General features: G+C 40.4%; 2 protein-coding genes across 2 annotated transcripts in view; one reads left to right on the top strand and one right to left on the bottom strand.

Annotated features, from left to right (window-relative positions):
• Nucleotides 1-1125: 1125 nt before the first annotated feature.
• Nucleotides 1126-2397, bottom strand: LOC140679763 (uncharacterized protein F54H12.2-like). Its single transcript, XM_072915843.1, has one exon. It carries the CDS (start codon nt 2395-2397, stop codon nt 1126-1128), a length of 1272 nt encoding a protein of 423 aa, XP_072771944.1.
• A 10352-nt stretch (nt 2398-12749) lies between these two features.
• Nucleotides 12750-17584, top strand: part of sys1 (SYS1 golgi trafficking protein) — an 11214-nt gene continuing 6379 nt past the window's right edge. Inside the window, exon 1 of the mRNA XM_061984806.1 lies at nt 12750-12920. The gene's annotated coding sequence lies outside the window, so the exon portion shown is untranslated. The remainder of the gene's footprint in view (nt 12921-17584) is intronic.

The raw sequence follows: 17584 nt of genomic DNA, 5'->3' as shown, positions 1-17584 counted from the left end.
TGGAATGTCCCTGAAAAGATGGATAAACCAAGGAACACAGCCGGGGAGTCGGAGGATGTCACGATGATCCAAGTTATAAAAAACCTCCCTCAACGCGATCGTAACAACGCCGAGTACATTATGAAAAAATTATCAGAGAATGGCATGGGGTGGACCATCAAAGGAGAGTTTGTTCAAAACGGAATGCCGTTACTAGGAACTCATATGATCGATTTGCTAAAACATCTGATGCAACGGATCAAAAGACCGCAGAACCGCCCACCCGAGGGATGGAGAAATTTTTTAACAGTGTTGACGGAGCTAAACATCCCCGCATCAACCATTCATAACCCCGTAGCACGAGATCAATACAGACGTCTAAAAGCGGGGGTAGAGTTTGAACCGGCATGGAATGAAGAGGAGAAACGGGTTGCTGTGAAAAAAGAAACATTTCTATCCCCTGAGAGGAAAAGAAGAAGTAAAAAAGTGACATTGTCCCCGCATTGGCTAAACCTTGAATGATGTGACAAAACTTTTGTTTCAATAAAATGTTTTTATTCATCAAACGCATTGTGTACAGCATTTTCATTTCATTTCAACGATTCAAAAACGTTTCTAAACAACAGACAGCTTGTGCGTTGCAACTACTACTATTATTCTTATTCCAACTTGTACAACGTTGCAATTTTTTAACCAGGGTATATGCTTCTAGATCATTTTTTACTACATCATCGTCGTATAAAGACAAAACTTGTTCAAAAGACAGTCCGCAAAATCGATGGTACAGATAATAAACACAGTGTTGACCACACACTACGGACAAAGGGTGTTGAAGCTGAAGGTTGTGGTACAATATCCGCTCAGAACGATTTTCCAAAAAGCTCAAAATGCTCCGAGGATAGTAGTCAAAATCGGGAGAAAATCCATAAGAATCAAAAAAAGTAGCGGTCCCATCTTCCTCCAGAGTCATCGATAACCAGTGCTCCCCCGGCCGATGTCCTTCGTGGGTGTTGACGATGAAGTAGGAGGGTGGGGTGAAGGAGCGAGTCAGCGAGACGAGTTGATCCGAGGCCCATACACCGCAGAAAACATCCCCCAACACATGTTGCAGAAGCTTCTCCAATTGATGGTTATTCATTTCCGTCATCAATAATAATCCACCAGCACTTGTCGTTTGGAATCAATTTCCAAAATAGAGTCGTAGCACGCATAAACCACAAGAGTGACCGTGTTGGGTAAGGGCACTCTGAATCTCATTTCCAGTCTTAAAGTTCCGTTAGAAACCCTGGACAGTGCGTCGCTGTCCTCCCCCGGATTGAGATTGAACACAAACAACGAATACCCTTGTTCAAAATCTTGTCTGTTGATGCATAGAGGTAAATCCTTCAGATGCCTCCCTGTAGCGGTAAACATGTTGTAAAACTCTCTGACCGAAGCCCCCTGGTTAAATTGAGGTTGGAAAGCTTTGGAGGGAATTTGTTTTCCCGCTTGACAGAGAGTGACGTATTCTGCATTAAAATGCTGGAAATTAAAGGGGGAGAGATCTCTTCTTCCGGTGAAAGCTTCGTGGTTCACCATGCCCAGAACAATGTATTTAGGCATCGTCCCCAAAAACAAATTTTCTTGGGTGCATACTCTGGAATTTTCGGGGATAGAGTACGTTTTCACGCTGACCCGTGACAAAGGGTAGAGGGCGTTTCCTTTGAGCAGGGCGGAGGCATGACCCAATCGTACAGCCGGAGAAACGGTGACCTTTTTTGTGAAGAGAGAGGCGCCCAGCACTTTCAGACGAAAAGTACCGTCCGCAGCCCCCATGAGACAAAAGGCGTTGCTGGCACGCGTGAGTTTGATTCTCACATCCACCGAGTTGAGAAGGAGTCTCTCACTGAAAAGAATGTCGGCGTGAAGCGGACCCAGTAGATGAACCTCATTAGATTCGGCCGTGAAAGCGCTTCTGATGTTAAGCCCTTTGTTGGGCCCATTCACGCCTACTATAGAGTCTATAGAGCCGGCGGTGTCTTTGTAAAATAACCCGGCTGAAAATTTACTTTTGAGGGTGGCTTCAGAATAGTTTAGTAGTGTTTCAATTATTGCTCTGTAGGGGTGAGTGGCACTGGATTGAGAAATCAGTCTATCCCCTAGCATAATATCGCATTGGCTAAAGATGGTGTTTAGAGGATAATTGATGAGACCCACGTTTGCATCGAGGGGGATATTTGTTCCATCGGCGCGGGTGATTTTAACCCGCAGGTAAAGTAATGTGTCGTTCAGATCCAAGTACTTTTCACCTTCTCCTGGGATGAAAAATTCAATAGGGCCCCCGTCGGTGATGGCGGACAGAGGCAGGACTTCTGTGTATGTTTTATCGTCAATGGACATTTGAGTCATAGGAGCTGAAAATAAATCCAGCTCGGCCATCGTGCATTCGGACGAATTTTGATGTAAAAGAGGCTCCTTTTTTTTAAATATATCGCTCGAGACGTCGTTGGTCCTTCTCTTTGTAAACCTTTTGCCGACTGATTTTTTTCCCCCTAGGCGTCTGCGTTTTTTATCAATCCTGGAGACACGTCGCCCCGGCGGTCTCTTTCTGGGTTGTCTAGCCAGGACCATTATTCCTCCTGATCCGTCTTGTACTCCTCGACCCATTTTTCCAACGGTATGGCTGAACACGTCGGAAGCGATTTTTTTCGCCGCTGTTTTAAGATGAGGTTTGGCCAGGGCAAAACCTCTTTTCACAAGAGGGGATACAAAACGAAACAGCCTCGAAAATACGGAGCCTATCCCACGCCCGTACATCACAGGTGAACCTGCGAAACCGGGGAGGGAACCCCCCACTTGGCTTTCATAATATCCCACTAAACGTAGAGGGTTGTGCAGGGGTTGACTCATTCTCGATGTTGGTGGTTTTTTTTACTTTCTGACGGATCTAAAGTGGAGCTTCACGATAGTCTTGCCAAAGGTGAAGTCGACGTATTTGTTTTGATCGGATTTAATCTCCACCCTGATGTTTTCAATGTGATTTTTGGAGACGGGTAAATAGTAGGCAGGGTTAAAATACTTGGTGACAATGTCCCCGTAAGCTCCTTGTACACTCACGATTCTCAAGAGAGGTGCATAAGCGTCGCCTACTATCTGAGGACGCACCACGTCACTGTAACAGTAAAGGTGGTAGAAACCGGCATTTATATCCAATGGATAGGGGGCCCATCCATGGTCAAACTTGATCCACTTTCCAGGTCGCACTCCCATGATGTAAGCCAGGGGAGGAGGAAAACGAAAATGAGTTTGACCCCCTGATAGATAGGAGATTCGCTTTTTAATGTCATCAAAGGCTATCCTCACACCAGGGTCAATTTTTTGTAAAGAATCATTCAGCTCATTTATGAATCGTGTAACATTCTCGTAACATCCTCCTCTCATTTCTTGACGGAAAACTATCCCCTCTTGAGGGTTGCTTACAGGACCCTTGTTAGAACCCTCATCCGCTTCCGTGTTTAAGGTAGAAGAATGAAAAACTTGCGAGTTGTCCTGTGATGAGGCGTCAACTTGTCCAGGGTGTACCCCGGCTTCCGGCCGTTTGAAGGTGAGATAGGTTCCAGCGTTCCCGCGTTCCTGAGGGGGATAAAGCTTATCCCCTTCGTCAACTTGTCCAGGGTGTAAGCGCCTTCCGGCCGTTTGAAGGTGAGATAGGTTCCAGCGTTCCCGCGTTCCCGAATGGAATAAGCTTTCTCCTCTTGAGGATTGCTTACAGGACCCTTGTTAGAATCCTTATCCGTTTCCGTGTATAAGGTAAAAGAATGAAAAACTTGCGAGTTCACCGCAGGCTGGGGGTTCTTTTTCCATTCATAAAATACTCCGTTACAAACATTATACCACGAGCGAGGGTATGAAATCTCTGTTAAGGCCACCTCCCATGAGCCTGCTAAATCTATATGTTGAGTCAAATCTATCTGGTAATGGGAACTTTTGTTTTTTTTAAACACGTTGAGGCTGGCGTTAGAGGGTAGGGAGAGGTAAAAACCCTCGTAGGAATGATCCATAATGCTCGTTGATCTTTTGTCCTCGAGACTGGGAGGCTCGTCGCTGCATTAGATTGTTTTATACATTTGTAAGGAGGTCGTCGTCCACCCAACTGTTGAATTTTTCGGGCCAGTTTTTCCAACGCACTAGAACTTGTTTATTCCCACCAACCGTCCGTCGTTTTAAAATTTCCTCCACGTGATAGAGCTTGTTCTCACTCTCTTTTACTTTTTGCAACTCAGCTTCGTAAAAAGAACCTTCTATTATTTCTCCGTCAAAATCTTTCAGTTTGTATGCGGGGGGAGAGCGAGGGAGACGTCGGGTTATTGTAAACACCTCGTTTGTAAAACTCTGTTCATATTTTTTATCAAACACTCCTCTCACTTTGGATATTCTCACCGTATCTCCCGTGGCAAATTTGTATTTGTGTTTGGACGCTGTGGTTGAGCCGTAGAGATTCGCAAACACTTGAGGGGTATTTTCCAAAGTCACATCATCCGGTTTCATTTTAATACTGCTGTGATATCCCTGGTTGTAGCTTTTTAACAAGTCTTGTAAGACGTCTAGGTAGCGCTTGGTATTGTTGGCTGTAAAATATCTCCACATTCGTCCTTTCAAAGTACGATTAAATCTTTCAACCACCGAGGCTTTGAGATCACTGGCTGTAGAAAAATGTACAATATTGTGTTTCTTCATCAGAGCTTGAAAACTTTTGTTGAAAAATTATTTTCCCGCGTCAGTTTGTAGTTTACGAGGGATCTGGCTTTCCTCCAACACTGATTGAAACGCTTTAACCACGTCATCGGCGGTCTTTCTCTTCAAAAACCTCGCATAGGCCTTCTTGGAAAATACATCGATGACCGTTATTAAATAATTAAAACCGTCGTTATATTCAGCCAAGGCTTGCATGTCGCAGAGGTCGGCTTGAAATTGGTCTAAAGGTCGAGATACAAAGACTCTGTTTCTTGGAAATTTGATGCGAGCCGGTTGATGGAGTGTATAGGCATCCTGCCCCATTAAATATTCTAGAACTTTTTCTCTTTTGACACATTGCACCGTTTCATCCTGTACAGCTCTACGGAGTCGATCTACCCCTCCAAAACTACCCGGGTGTGCGGGTGTATAGTACGCTTTTTCCATAGCTTTCTTCATTGTGAAAAGACACAGAGAAATGACCCCGTTTGCTTGGTACACATTTATTTTATTCATTCATGAGAAACAATACAGTGTATCTAAAACAATTTGTTTTTATTCATGAGAAACAATACATAAAAACAACACAGTGTATCTAAAACATTTTGTTTTTATTCATGAAAAACAATACAGTGTATCTAAAACATTTTGTTTTTATTCATGAAAAACAACACGATGTATCTAAAACATTTTTCTATAAACTATAAACTATAATCAAGGTTTGATGTAAAACAGGTATACCGTAGGTAAATTTAATCGCATTGTGTAGTTTTTGTAGTTCAAACAAAACATTGACGGGGATGTCACGTTGCAGACGATACATTGTCATATCAACAAACAGAGCAGATAAAAAAAACACATGACAAGGTGAGGGTTGAAAAGACTTTTCTTTAGACCATTCAGCCAAAATGATTTAAAAAATGTCAAAGTCCAAAGCATGAGAGACAACGGCTTTCCTGATAGTTTCCCATGCGGGCTGAGAGCGGGCATAGTCAAGAATGATTTGTAGTTTTTGAGGTCTGTCTCGTTTTAGAATAAATGCTTCTATCACATCTGTCAATGGGTAAATAACAGCGTGGTTCTCGACAAAGTATACACGTTTTGCCCAATAATTACCCATCTTTTTTTTATTTTTTTATTCTTCCAACACTCTGTCACCATATCCAAATGTCCCAAAATCGTTTCATCATCCGTCACCATCTCGTTGTACATGTCATCTATGGACCCCCAGATATCTTTCTCAGATTCCAGTTGAGACAGCAGAGAGTCGGCGTAGGCTTCAACCCTTGAATCCTCGGCCTTAATACGACGAAGCATCAGCAAGCGTTGAATGGCCTGAATGAATTTAGGCGTACGCAGACTCTTGACGATTTCGGAGTAGTTGTACAGCAGAAAGTCCTGTTCGTAGGGTTCCAGGCATGGATGTTGTCTCTGGCTCGGATGGTTCACCCAGCAGCCGTAGCACTCGTTCTGCCTGAACCTGCAAATGGCTTGGCTGAGGAGATGAAACACGGCCGTTTTCACCGTGCTGGCGAAAAACAACAACAGACCCCCATCGGTTTCATCGCCGATGTGCAATGTGGGCTCCAAGAGTGACGTGGATGGTGGCTGGGATGTTGGCGGAGTTATGTTTACGAAACAATTCTCCTTTTCCTCCTCCTCCGCATCATTGTCTGGCAAAGACTGTGTAGCGTCGCTGGTTTTCATCCCCCGTCTGCCGAGGCATCTGCTGAAGCGACACGGCGGGACTGAAGGCGTCTCTTCGTCGTACGCATCCTCTGTCGTCTCAGGAGGGTTAAAAATCTCAGCCATGGCTGTATCCATGGTTGCTTCATCAGTCTGTTTTAATTGGTCCTGTGGTATAAAACAGGTCTTTACGCGTCTAATTGTCTTGTTTGCCATTTTCTTGTTTGAGAGGTCCTTGCGTTCAGAAAGGGAACCGATGTGGCTTAGTCAAAAATTGCAGGAATGGTTTGTTTTTAAAGGGTACAAAAAAAAAGGAACCGATGTGGATTGGTCAAAAAATTGTTGGGGTGGGTTGTTTTCAAAGGGGGTGGAGTCTGATAAAAAAAAAAAGTTTCGACCAATCAGACTATCGGAAGGGTTGTTTTCAAATGGTATTGGTTGAGGTTTCGGCGGGAGTATTCCCTTGAAGGTTATTGGTTGAAACTGAAGCGGGTGAGGTCCTTTCGTACTCCGTCGGGGGTGTGGTCTCAAAGCCCAACCTTCTTCTCGTTGTCACCATACATTTCCAATTCCGACTGCTTCGAAACAAGACGTCTATCTTCTCCTTCATTTCCCCCATACACTCTCGCCATGCCGCTATGGGCACGACCACCACCGGTGTAAACACCCCGCATTCGGAGTTGAAAGACTCCAGGGAAAAGACGTCTGGCTCGGTCAACTGGGGCGGATAGGAACCGCTGATTTTAGGAGCACGGAGACTGGCTCGGAAAAACCAACGACCTGAGGCCGAAGATTTCGTCTCCCAAGTAGCGCTAAACAGAATTCTTCTCTCACTCAACTCATCCATCGTCGGGTAAGTAAACAAGCTTCCTTTTACCCGTTTTTCCATCGGAGAAGGATCATGCCAAAGGACATCGGGCATTGTCAGACTTAACACATCCCAATCCACGGTTGATAGCGAAGAAGCAATCGAAAAAGGGCTTTCGTCTCTTCTCTCTTTCAGCTGAAACAAGCAAATATCTCCTGTCTGATATTTGAAAACATATCCAAAAGATCCAACCATTCCGTAAGCATCCAAGCACCATTTCTCACGCAAAGACTCGGTTGGAGGAATTTGAGTGCGTTTCAAAAAAACTCTACTTTTGCGAGGAGCGGCCAGGTAAGTTTTATTATTTTTATAAATGGAAACTGGCGTTTCACTAATCACGGCTGCTGAAACAAAGGGCTTCTCCATCTTTTCCATTTCCTCTTGGCGCTCGTACTAACAAATACTTTGTTATAACCAAACCCATTCACATATATATGTGTGTGTGTGTGTGTGTGTGTGTGTGTGTGTGTGTGTGTGTGTGTGTGTGTGTGTGTGTGTGTGTGTGCGTGTGATTTTTGAACATTTTGAGGACTTTTGACCACTTTTCCAACTTTTCTCCACCACTCCTCCCATGTCTCTGTCGGGGCTCACAAGGCCGGCTGCGGGACTCGTGGGACTCCTCATACCCCCCTCCCTCTGACCTTTCCATAACCCCACCACCTCTTCTAGGGTCATCAATCATTTCTGACACAAGGTGTATCAGGGTCATTAATCATTTCTGACACAAGGTGTATTCCCCCTCCTCCCCCTCCCTCTGACCTTTCCATAACCCCACCCCCCTTTGACCTTTTGACCCCAAGGTCATTAATAATTTTTGACAGCTAGGTCATTAATCATTTTTGACAGCTAGGTCGTAAATCATTTTTGACAGCTAGGTCGTAAATCATTTTTGTCATAAGGTAGGGACTTAACCTTTTTATATATATATATATATATATATATATATATATATATATATATATATATATATCTGTTTGAACAAGACAACTAGAGTAAATCAAAAACGAAAACGTTGAGGTCATATGTGAAGTCACTCCTGAAAGTCTCATTTCAAGAGTCATATAACAGGAAACGTGGACTTTCCAACTCTGTGGTGTTTTATTCTGAAAACCCGTAGTTAGCATGCAAAAATGATAACTGTAACATGTATCAATTACCGAAATAAATTCCTTTGAGGTGTGTACTTGTAAAATGGATATAAAATAATAGTATGCTAATGCTAGCATGTACCGAATTTCCCCTTTATTAAGTATTTCTCATTCTGATCAAGTACCAACATAATACTGAGGTGTACACCTAAAAAAACTGTTTTAAAAAAGCTAGCATGCTAATATTCGACTGCTAACGATTATACCATGGGCTGTTAATAGAAAAGTGTGAAAAATCAAAAATGTAAGGTCAGCAGTCCAAATGAATATATTTAACCAAATTCCTTCAACACAGCAAAATTATCTTTAAATCATAATAAAACGGTAAATCGCCAAAAGTGTTCACAATATCAGTACATTAAGAAAATTGGACGACTTCAAAATAAATATTTATCTGTTTGAAAAAGACAACAACTAGAGTAAATCAAAAACTAAACCGTTGACGTCATATTTGAAGTCACTCCTGAAAGTCTAATTTCGAGAGTCATATAACAGGAAACGTGTACTTTCCAACTCTATGGTGTTTTATTCTGAAAACCCGTAGTTATCATGCAAAAATGCTAACTGTAACATGTGTCAATTACCAAAATGTGTACTTGTAAAATGGGTATAAAATAATAGTATGCAATTGTTAGCATGTCCCGAATTTCCCCTTTATTAAGTATTTCTCATTCTGATCAAGTACCAAAATAAAACTGAGGTGTACACGTAAAAAAAACAGTTGGAAAAAAAGCTAGCATGCTAATATTAAACTGCTAACGATTACACCATGGGCCGTCAATAGAAAAGTGTGAAAAATCAAAAAATGAAAATCAGCAGTCCAAATTAATACATTTAACCAAATTCCTTCAACACAGCAAAATGATCTTTAAATGATAAATGATAAATCATAATAAAACGGTAAAGTGTTCACAATATCAGTACATTAAAAAAATTGGACGGCTTCAAAATAAATGTTTATTTGTTTGAAAAAAACAACAACAACTAAAGTAAACCTAAAACATCCATGTTGTATTTTAAGTCACACCTGAAGGTCTAATTTTTTTTTTTTTTTTTTTTATTTTATAAACCTTTATTTATAAATTGCAACATTTACAAACAATTGAGAAATAATAATAATCAAAATAAGTACAAAAACAGTACAAAAAGAGTACAAAACAGCGCCTGGGGGTTGTAAACTCAATAAAGTAACTAAAATAGAATGTAATATATATATATATTAGAGATGCGCGGATAGGCAATTTATTTCATCCGCAACCGCGTCAGAAAGTCGTCAACCATCCGCCATCCACCCGATGTAACGTTTGATCAGACCTGCGCCCGCCCGCCATCCGCCCGCACCCGCCCGTTGTTATATATCTAATATAGATGATGCAAGGCATTAGTGAGGCATGCCTGCCAACTACTCCGGTTTTCCCGTAATTCGTACGGTTTTCATCAACCTATTCCGGGTTACGGTTGCAGTGATAAAAAATACGGTTTTTCATTAATTAAAAAAAAAAAAAAGGGTGAAAACTACGCGAATTGCACCTTGTGCAGACAAGATTTTTCGATCGGACACGGAGGAATTAGCGATGTAAAAGACCACGTTGGGACAAAAAAACACAAGTCTAATGCCGTTGCTAGCGATACAAGTGGAAAACTTTCAACGTTTTTCGTCGCCCAAACAGATTCTTTGGATGTGATAAATGCCGAAGTTTTATTTACGGAGGCAATAATTGAGCATGGACTTCCAATCGCACTGGCTGATCACATGGGACAGTTAAATGTTTGTAATGCAACCTATAAAAATCATTACGCGGTGATCGCGGTCCCAAAAATAAACTTTTCTTGCATGATAATGTCCAGAAAAACTTGCTTTATATTACTATAGAGTCCTTTTAACGAATGAGTTTGATGGTTTATCACAAACCTTAAATGAAAGAAGTCCTTTGTTCTCCTGCACCATGCGCTTTGGCCTTGCTTCGTGTTTGGTGCGCAATCTTGTCGGCTGTATTTCACAGCACGTCTTTGACAACTTGAAGTGGCATAAAACATTTAAAACAAGTCCAAGTTGAAGAAATCTTGTTAAATGTTGACAGCATAACTACCAAAATACAGAAGTATGTCCTTAATATTTTTGCAGTGCTATTTCTGTTGAAAAGTTAAAATGATTACATTAAAGATGTGATGTGCCACTTTTCAAGTGTCTGATGGCTTAAATTAATTTTCATTAATTTTTCATATTTTGAATTCTTTTGAAAGGCTTACAAAAAAACTACATTTGAATTGTAATTCCATGCTATTGACAGGACTATTAATTTTAATGAAGTTAGCTTACCATGTTTACAGTATGATAATTGTGATAGAAATGTGAATTTTAGGCACAGAATATTTTTTACAATTGAACAAGGCAGTAGATTATACAAGCTTGGACAGAAAGTTAATAATGACACCAATTTTTTTTTTAATGGAATTGTTTACTACTGTTTTACCATTTGTTTACTGTAAAAAGTGTTTATACTGTTTATACTTTCAATTAACAAATTGAAGTCTTGTGAAAGGTTGACAGGATAACTGGCATTAACTGTCAAAATAATTTCAAACTATTGAAGTTAGCTTACAGAATAAACATGTCAATCAACCCATATGATTTTTGCTGTAATATTTTTGTTTTGAAAAGTCACTGTGACTGATAGAAAAGTGATGGTTTTAGCAACATTTTAACCTGTCTGAATGCTAATAATCATTTTGCGTCGGGGGGCGAAGCTCTGAACCCTCCACCAGGACTTTGTCCTGGACCTACCGGGGCCTGCGGCCCTTGGACCCTGGCTACTAGGTTTTTCTGATTTCAAAAGTTGGCAGGTATGGTGAGGTTATAAAGCTTTTGCCTGTTAAAGAAAGGAGACTGATCCAATGCACAGACATTCGCGTGCCACGCTGTCACGACCCAGACGCACACCAGTGCGCAATCATATGGGAGCCGCGCTGAGCGCACCTCCAAGCGCGTCTCGCTGCCGGCGACGGCCGGGTATGGGCCCAACGCTCCAGCGCCATCCATTTTCAGGGCTAGTTGATTCGGCAGGTGGGTTGTTACACACTCCTTAGCGGGTTCCGACTTCCATGGCCACCGTCCTGCTCTCTATATCAACCAGGGTGAGCCCCACCCCTTTCGTGAGCGCACTGCGCGCGGAGTGACCCCTGTTACGCGCCCCCGGCAACAGGGGTGGCGGGCAGGTAAGCTGCGCGGGCGGAGCGCGCGGAGTGACCCCTGTTACGAGCCCCCGGCCACGGGGGTGGCGGGCAGGTAAGCTGCTTACCTGCTGCGCGTGACGCCGGCCGCGGCGAAGGTGGACGAGGCGGGGTGTCGGTGCGGTGGGCGCGGTAGTGACCCTGGACGTGCGTCGGGCCCTTCTCGCGGATCGCCTCAGCTACGGCTCCCGGTGGGGCCCTCTCGGGGGAAGGGGCCTCGGTCCCGGACCCCGGCGAGGCGTCGGGGGCCTTCTCCGCTCCGTAAAAGTGTCCATCTCTTTTTTTTTTTTTCTTCTGTTGTGGCATATGCTGCAGGTGCCTGCTCATTTTTCGTATGTGGGTAACAACATTTAACTATGTATATATATTTCCGAATTGGTTTAACTGCCACCCGCCTGAATCTATTTAAAATCTAATTTTTTTAAATTTCAATCACCCGACCCGACCCGACCCGACCCGCTGATAAAATCTAATTTTTTTAAATTTCATCCGCCCGATCCGCGGATAATCCGCGGACTCCGCGGTTGTGCCCGCAAACCGCGCATCTCTAATACATATATATATATATATATATATATATATATATATATATATATATATATATATATATATATATATATATATATATATATACATATATATATATATATATATATAAAACAAAGTGCAAAGCCATAGGCTCACACAAGTTCAGTAAATAATTTAAATTTGGAACACAGCATCATCGTTATCACAGCTTTTTGATTGTTAGAGGTAGAGAGGGTTTTAACATAGAGTTCTAATTCTTTTTTAAAGGCACAAAAAACAGGTCGGTATTCAGAAACTTACATTTATGAATATAAAACTTATCCAATAGTATAATGACGTTGCAAAGGTAAAATTCATTTTCAAATTTGTTCTCATACAGTGTAAATCCAAATAGCACATCTTTAAAACAAAGCACAAATGTGTCATGAATATTATCCAGGATGAAGCGACAGATGATAGTGATAGTGATCGAGTGCTTTTACCTAAAGGCTCATTTCGAGAGTCACATAACGGGAAACGTGTACTTTCCAACACTCTGGTGTTTTATTCTGAAACCCCGCGGCGAGTTTCCAAGTTCCGTTTCCGGGTCAAACACTTTTCCGGTTGACGGTGTTGACTTGAGTGTTTATAAAGGACTAGTCGGCTCGGCACTTGGGCCTGCGTCCTATCGCATCCTAACTAAACACGTCGGCTTCTTTTTTTTATTTATTTTTTTTTATTTTTTTTTTATACTTACAGCGGCGCCCTATTCTGGCTCAAATGTTCAGGTTGGTTCTACAATTCTCGCTATGTTTTGTTAAAGCGACAATGTGTTGACAATAAATAGCTAACTAGCCGCTATGGTTTGTATTGTTGTACATCGTAGACGGCATTAAATGGCTGTGGTCACGTGACTGCGGTTGTGTTTGTGTACGTGTTTTATTATGTCGCTAATGGCTCTTAGCTAGCTACTGCGTTCGTAAGCTTAGTCGCCACAAACTATCATTTTTTGAGTGTTTGGCCGTCTCAAATAGTGATTCACGTTTATACAAACTACTGTTTTTTTACTCCAAAGCAGGGGTGTCAAACTCATTTTAGATACGGGGGCCACATGGAGAAAAATCGACACCCAAGTGGTGAAATCACGGCACGATAACTTAGAAATAAAGACAACTTAAGATTGTTTTCTTTGTTTAAAAATACAACAAGCACATTCTGGAAATGTACAAATCATAATGTTTTTTTTTTTACAATTACCTGTTGCGGTTAAAAGTATATATACTTTATTTGTTGTGATTTATATTTTCTGAATAAAGTATGTGATAATGTTCGAGTAAAACAGTCATGCTCAATATTTAAACATAACTCCTAAACAAAACATGAAATACCGGTATGTCCAATCATGCCTTGAATAATGAATCTTTGTGAGTTTTACTAGAAACGTATGCTTTTTTAAGGTTTGAAAACACAAACATTAGTATTTTACTCAATAAGACAGTAATGTTCTTAGAATCCTGAGATTAATTTTAAATCTATCAAGACGTGAAGTGAAGTGAATTATATTTATATAGCGCTTTTTCTCTAGTGGCTAGAGTATCTTAGTTACATTTAAACCAGTGTGGGTGGCACTGGGAGCAGGTGGGTAAAGTGTCTTGCCCAAGGACACAAAGGCAGTGACTAGGATGGCGGAAGCGGGGATCGAAACTGGAACCCTGAAGTTGCTGGCACGGCCACTCTACCAACCGAGCTATACCGCCCCCAAAAAATTATATCAAAATCCAATTACAGTATGTTATTTATGTAGTTTGATCATTTTCCTCGACTGATGTACTAACATGTGGTTTATTTTGTACATATGTAGCATCATCTACAAAAATACAAAGAATTGCTATTGCGACATCCAGTGGACACATTTAGAACAGCAGTTTCTTTCATTAAAAAATTTCAGGTTCATTTTTATACTTAGCAAACTCATCCCGGGGGGCCGGATAAAATCCCTGCTATAAACTGTCTAGAAAATAATTGAGATGCGACATCTATGATCTAATACTAATCAATAAATACACTCACTGTCTCGAAATAACGCACGATCTAATGAAAAAATACATCTTTATTAATCATCTTTTGTTTTGATTGATACCAGCATAAAAATAGCAATGTAATTTTGTTGTACTAATTTTAGTAACCATTTGTCACCATGCAGTGCAGCTCTACTGCAAACTATAACACCACAGTACCTCTAAAATACCATTATTTTCAGTTGTTGTTGTACAAACTAATATTATTATGTTACTATTATTATTGTAGGGACTAGTGTTGTCCCAATACCAATATTTTGGTACCGGTACCAAAATGTATTTCGATACTTTTCTAAATAAAGGAGACCACAAAAAATTTCATTATTGTCTTTATTTTAACAAACAATCTTACGGTACATTAAACATATGTTTATTATTGCAATGTTGTTCTTAAATAAAATAGTGAACATATTAGACAACTTGTCTTTTAGTTGTAAGTAAACAAACAAAAACTACTAATTTAGCTGCTGACATTTATATTCTATTATTTTGTGGTGGGGTTGGGGACCGGTACTTTTTAGAGGCGGTATAGTACCGCATATGATTGATTAGTATCGCGGTACTATACTAATACCGGTATACCGTACAACCCTAGTAGGGACTTAATGTTTGATACAACTCTTGTATTGGCAATTGATTGTGTGTTGAGTGTACCTAACATGGTTTCCTGTGCAGCGATGGATAACACGCAGTTTAATAACACATATGTTTTATAGGGGTTTAACGATATCAAAATCTCACGGTGCGATGTTATTGTGGTATTGAACGAAAACAAAATGCCATAGTGTGTAAAATGAAGTGGCAGGAATGTTTAGGACGGGGGTCGGCAACCGAAAACGTTGAAAGAGCCATATTGGACCAAAAATACAAAAAAACAAATTTGTCTGGAGCCAAAAAAAATGAAAAGCCGTATATAAGTCTTATGATGAAGGCAACACATGATGTAAGTGTCTATATTAGCCTACTATCAAAATGACTATGTATAGCAGGCTGAAGCAAATTTGCGTTGACAGAAATGTTGAAATGTAATATTTATTCTACACATTTTTACAACACAAACCATTAGTAAATCAGAGGCTACTCAGAAGGTAAGATAGTTCCTGGAAATGACTGGCTTTTAATGGCCAAAGGTATAGATGTGTATGTCCAAGTTAAAGGAAACGTCAGGCTGTCTTCTGTTAATAGAGTTATTACAATCTTTGGCAAGCTAGGTAATGTTTGCTGTGGTCTGGAACAACATGGCACACAAACGACTATCTGAAATGCAGCCAATATTACATACAGATGAGACATGCAAATATAAATTAAATACAAATAGGATAAAAGTAAAGGATACTAAATGAGCTCAAATATACCTACAAATGAGGCATAATGATGCAATATGTACATACAGCTAGCCTAAATAGCATGTTAGCATTGATTAGCCTGCAGTCATGCAGTGACCAAATATGCCTGATTAGCACTCCAACAAGTCAATACATCAACAAAGTTCACCTTTGTGCATTCTCGCACAACATTAAACGTTTGGTGGACAAAATGAGACAAAGAAGGAGTGGAAGATTTTACATGTAAACAAACTGTTGCGTCACAGTCCACACTATGGTGAGTTCAAGAACCGCCGAAATTAGTAGGACAAAACGATGTTCAACAAATACTGTCATCAGTGAAGCATACACACAAACATATTCAACAGTGGGCTTTCTAACAACTGGGAAGGTTTGTGTCATGTTTGTCCTCAAATAAAAAACATACTAAAACAAAAACAAAATTTCCCCCCATGTTTTTCCATTTTCAATCCTTTTTTTAAAATGCTCCAGGGAGCCACTAGGGCGGCACTAAAGAGCCGAATGCGGCCCAAGAGCGGCGGGTTGCTGACCCCGGTTTAGGATATACATATTTACTGTAATTGAATACAATGTTTTCATCATACTTTTTACCATACTAACATGTGTTTTATGTGCAAAGAATAGTGCTAAAACATCCACTGTTGCAAGCAAATATATAAAAAAACAAACATACTGTATTTGAGTGTCTAACAAGTGACATTGTAAAATCCAGTGTGAAACAATAATGTTCACTTTAGTGTCTTTCTGACAAGCAGTGATCTACAGCAGACCTTTTTATTTGGAAAATGCTAATAGTCAAAACTTTAACTTTCAATGATGTAAATACCTCATAAGTTGATGTTTAGCTTCGCTGGCTTCAAATGTGTTTTCCGGGGATGGTTTGTCAAGTAGCATCTCATATTACTCGTATGTACACGCCTATAATTGGTCGATCCCTCTTAAAAAACCACCCAAAGTTCAGGGCTAGGATTTTCCTGATTGCATTCCTTTTCCACTGTCTTTGTCTGATTATACTGACTGCAGTTGTAATGCAAACAAAGACGACTTATGCTGCTAAATCAGCATCCTCAGGGACTCATCCCACCCAGGTCACCACTGACTTGAACTCTTGCCCTCAGGGAGGCGTTATAAGACCATCAAAGCAAGGACAGATAGACTGAAAAACAGATTCTATCCTAGAGCTGTTATTGCCCTAAACTCTGCACTTACCTGAACACTCACCACTTTATTAACCTGCTTAACTCTGATAGAGATCTGCTGAGCAATATGTTTTTAAAATTTGTATTATGTTTTTAATTTTTTTATTATTGTTTGTTGTCTTAAGAGTGTTTTATGTAGGTTGTTTTAAAAGCACTGAGCTGGATTGCTGTTCAATTTCGTTGTTTCCATGCAATGATAATAAAGGTATTCTGATTCTGATAAATCAATAGGCGAGCAAAATTACACTGAGGCCATTGGAAACTTTGCACAAACAACCGCTCAAAATCCTTGACCGAAAACCACAACACCACCATCTCTGTTTAGTTCTTCATAAATATAGACTGTTAAATTTTGCTAACATTCAAAGATTAGCATCAATACGAATGGCCCATCTAATCCTAAATAACACTGCACCAGCGCCACTTAAGCACTTTGTCCAGTTTACATCTGCTGTGACAACTACAAAAAACACAAACTTGAAAAGTCAAACAAGATTACTCGTCATTCACAATTGAATTTAAAAAGAGGTGAGGTGGGCACTATGTTTGACATGTCAACTTAATGTGTATTATATTTATGCATGAGAACATTTTGTTGTAAGCTGTGAGGTGTGTCGGTTGAAATTCTGGTTTGTTTTTACAAATGACAGATGTGAACAAGAGCGTGTATTGTCTATGCGTTATGATGTAAAGGAGAGGTGGTTGTAATGTTTAAGTATGTGTCAATGAAAGTGCTTTTTATGACTTTGTGTCATTTTATTATGTAAATTTATTGCATGTTTTTGTATATCTTTAATTTTGCTAACTGCAGATGGAAATGAGCTATTTC

The sequence above is a fragment of the Nerophis lumbriciformis genome, linkage group LG23 (assembly GCF_033978685.3).
Source record: "Nerophis lumbriciformis linkage group LG23, RoL_Nlum_v2.1, whole genome shotgun sequence".
Lineage (NCBI taxonomy): Eukaryota > Metazoa > Chordata > Actinopteri > Syngnathiformes > Syngnathidae > Nerophis > Nerophis lumbriciformis.
Note: the sequence above shows the minus strand (reverse complement) of the source record. Positions and strands in the feature narration are given on the sequence as shown.

What these genes read in the sequence shown, in the direction of transcription:
- LOC140679763 (XM_072915843.1), bottom strand. Translation starts at nt 2,397, where the DNA reads ATGGCCGAGCTGGATTTATTTTCAGCTCCTATGACTCAAATGTCCATT.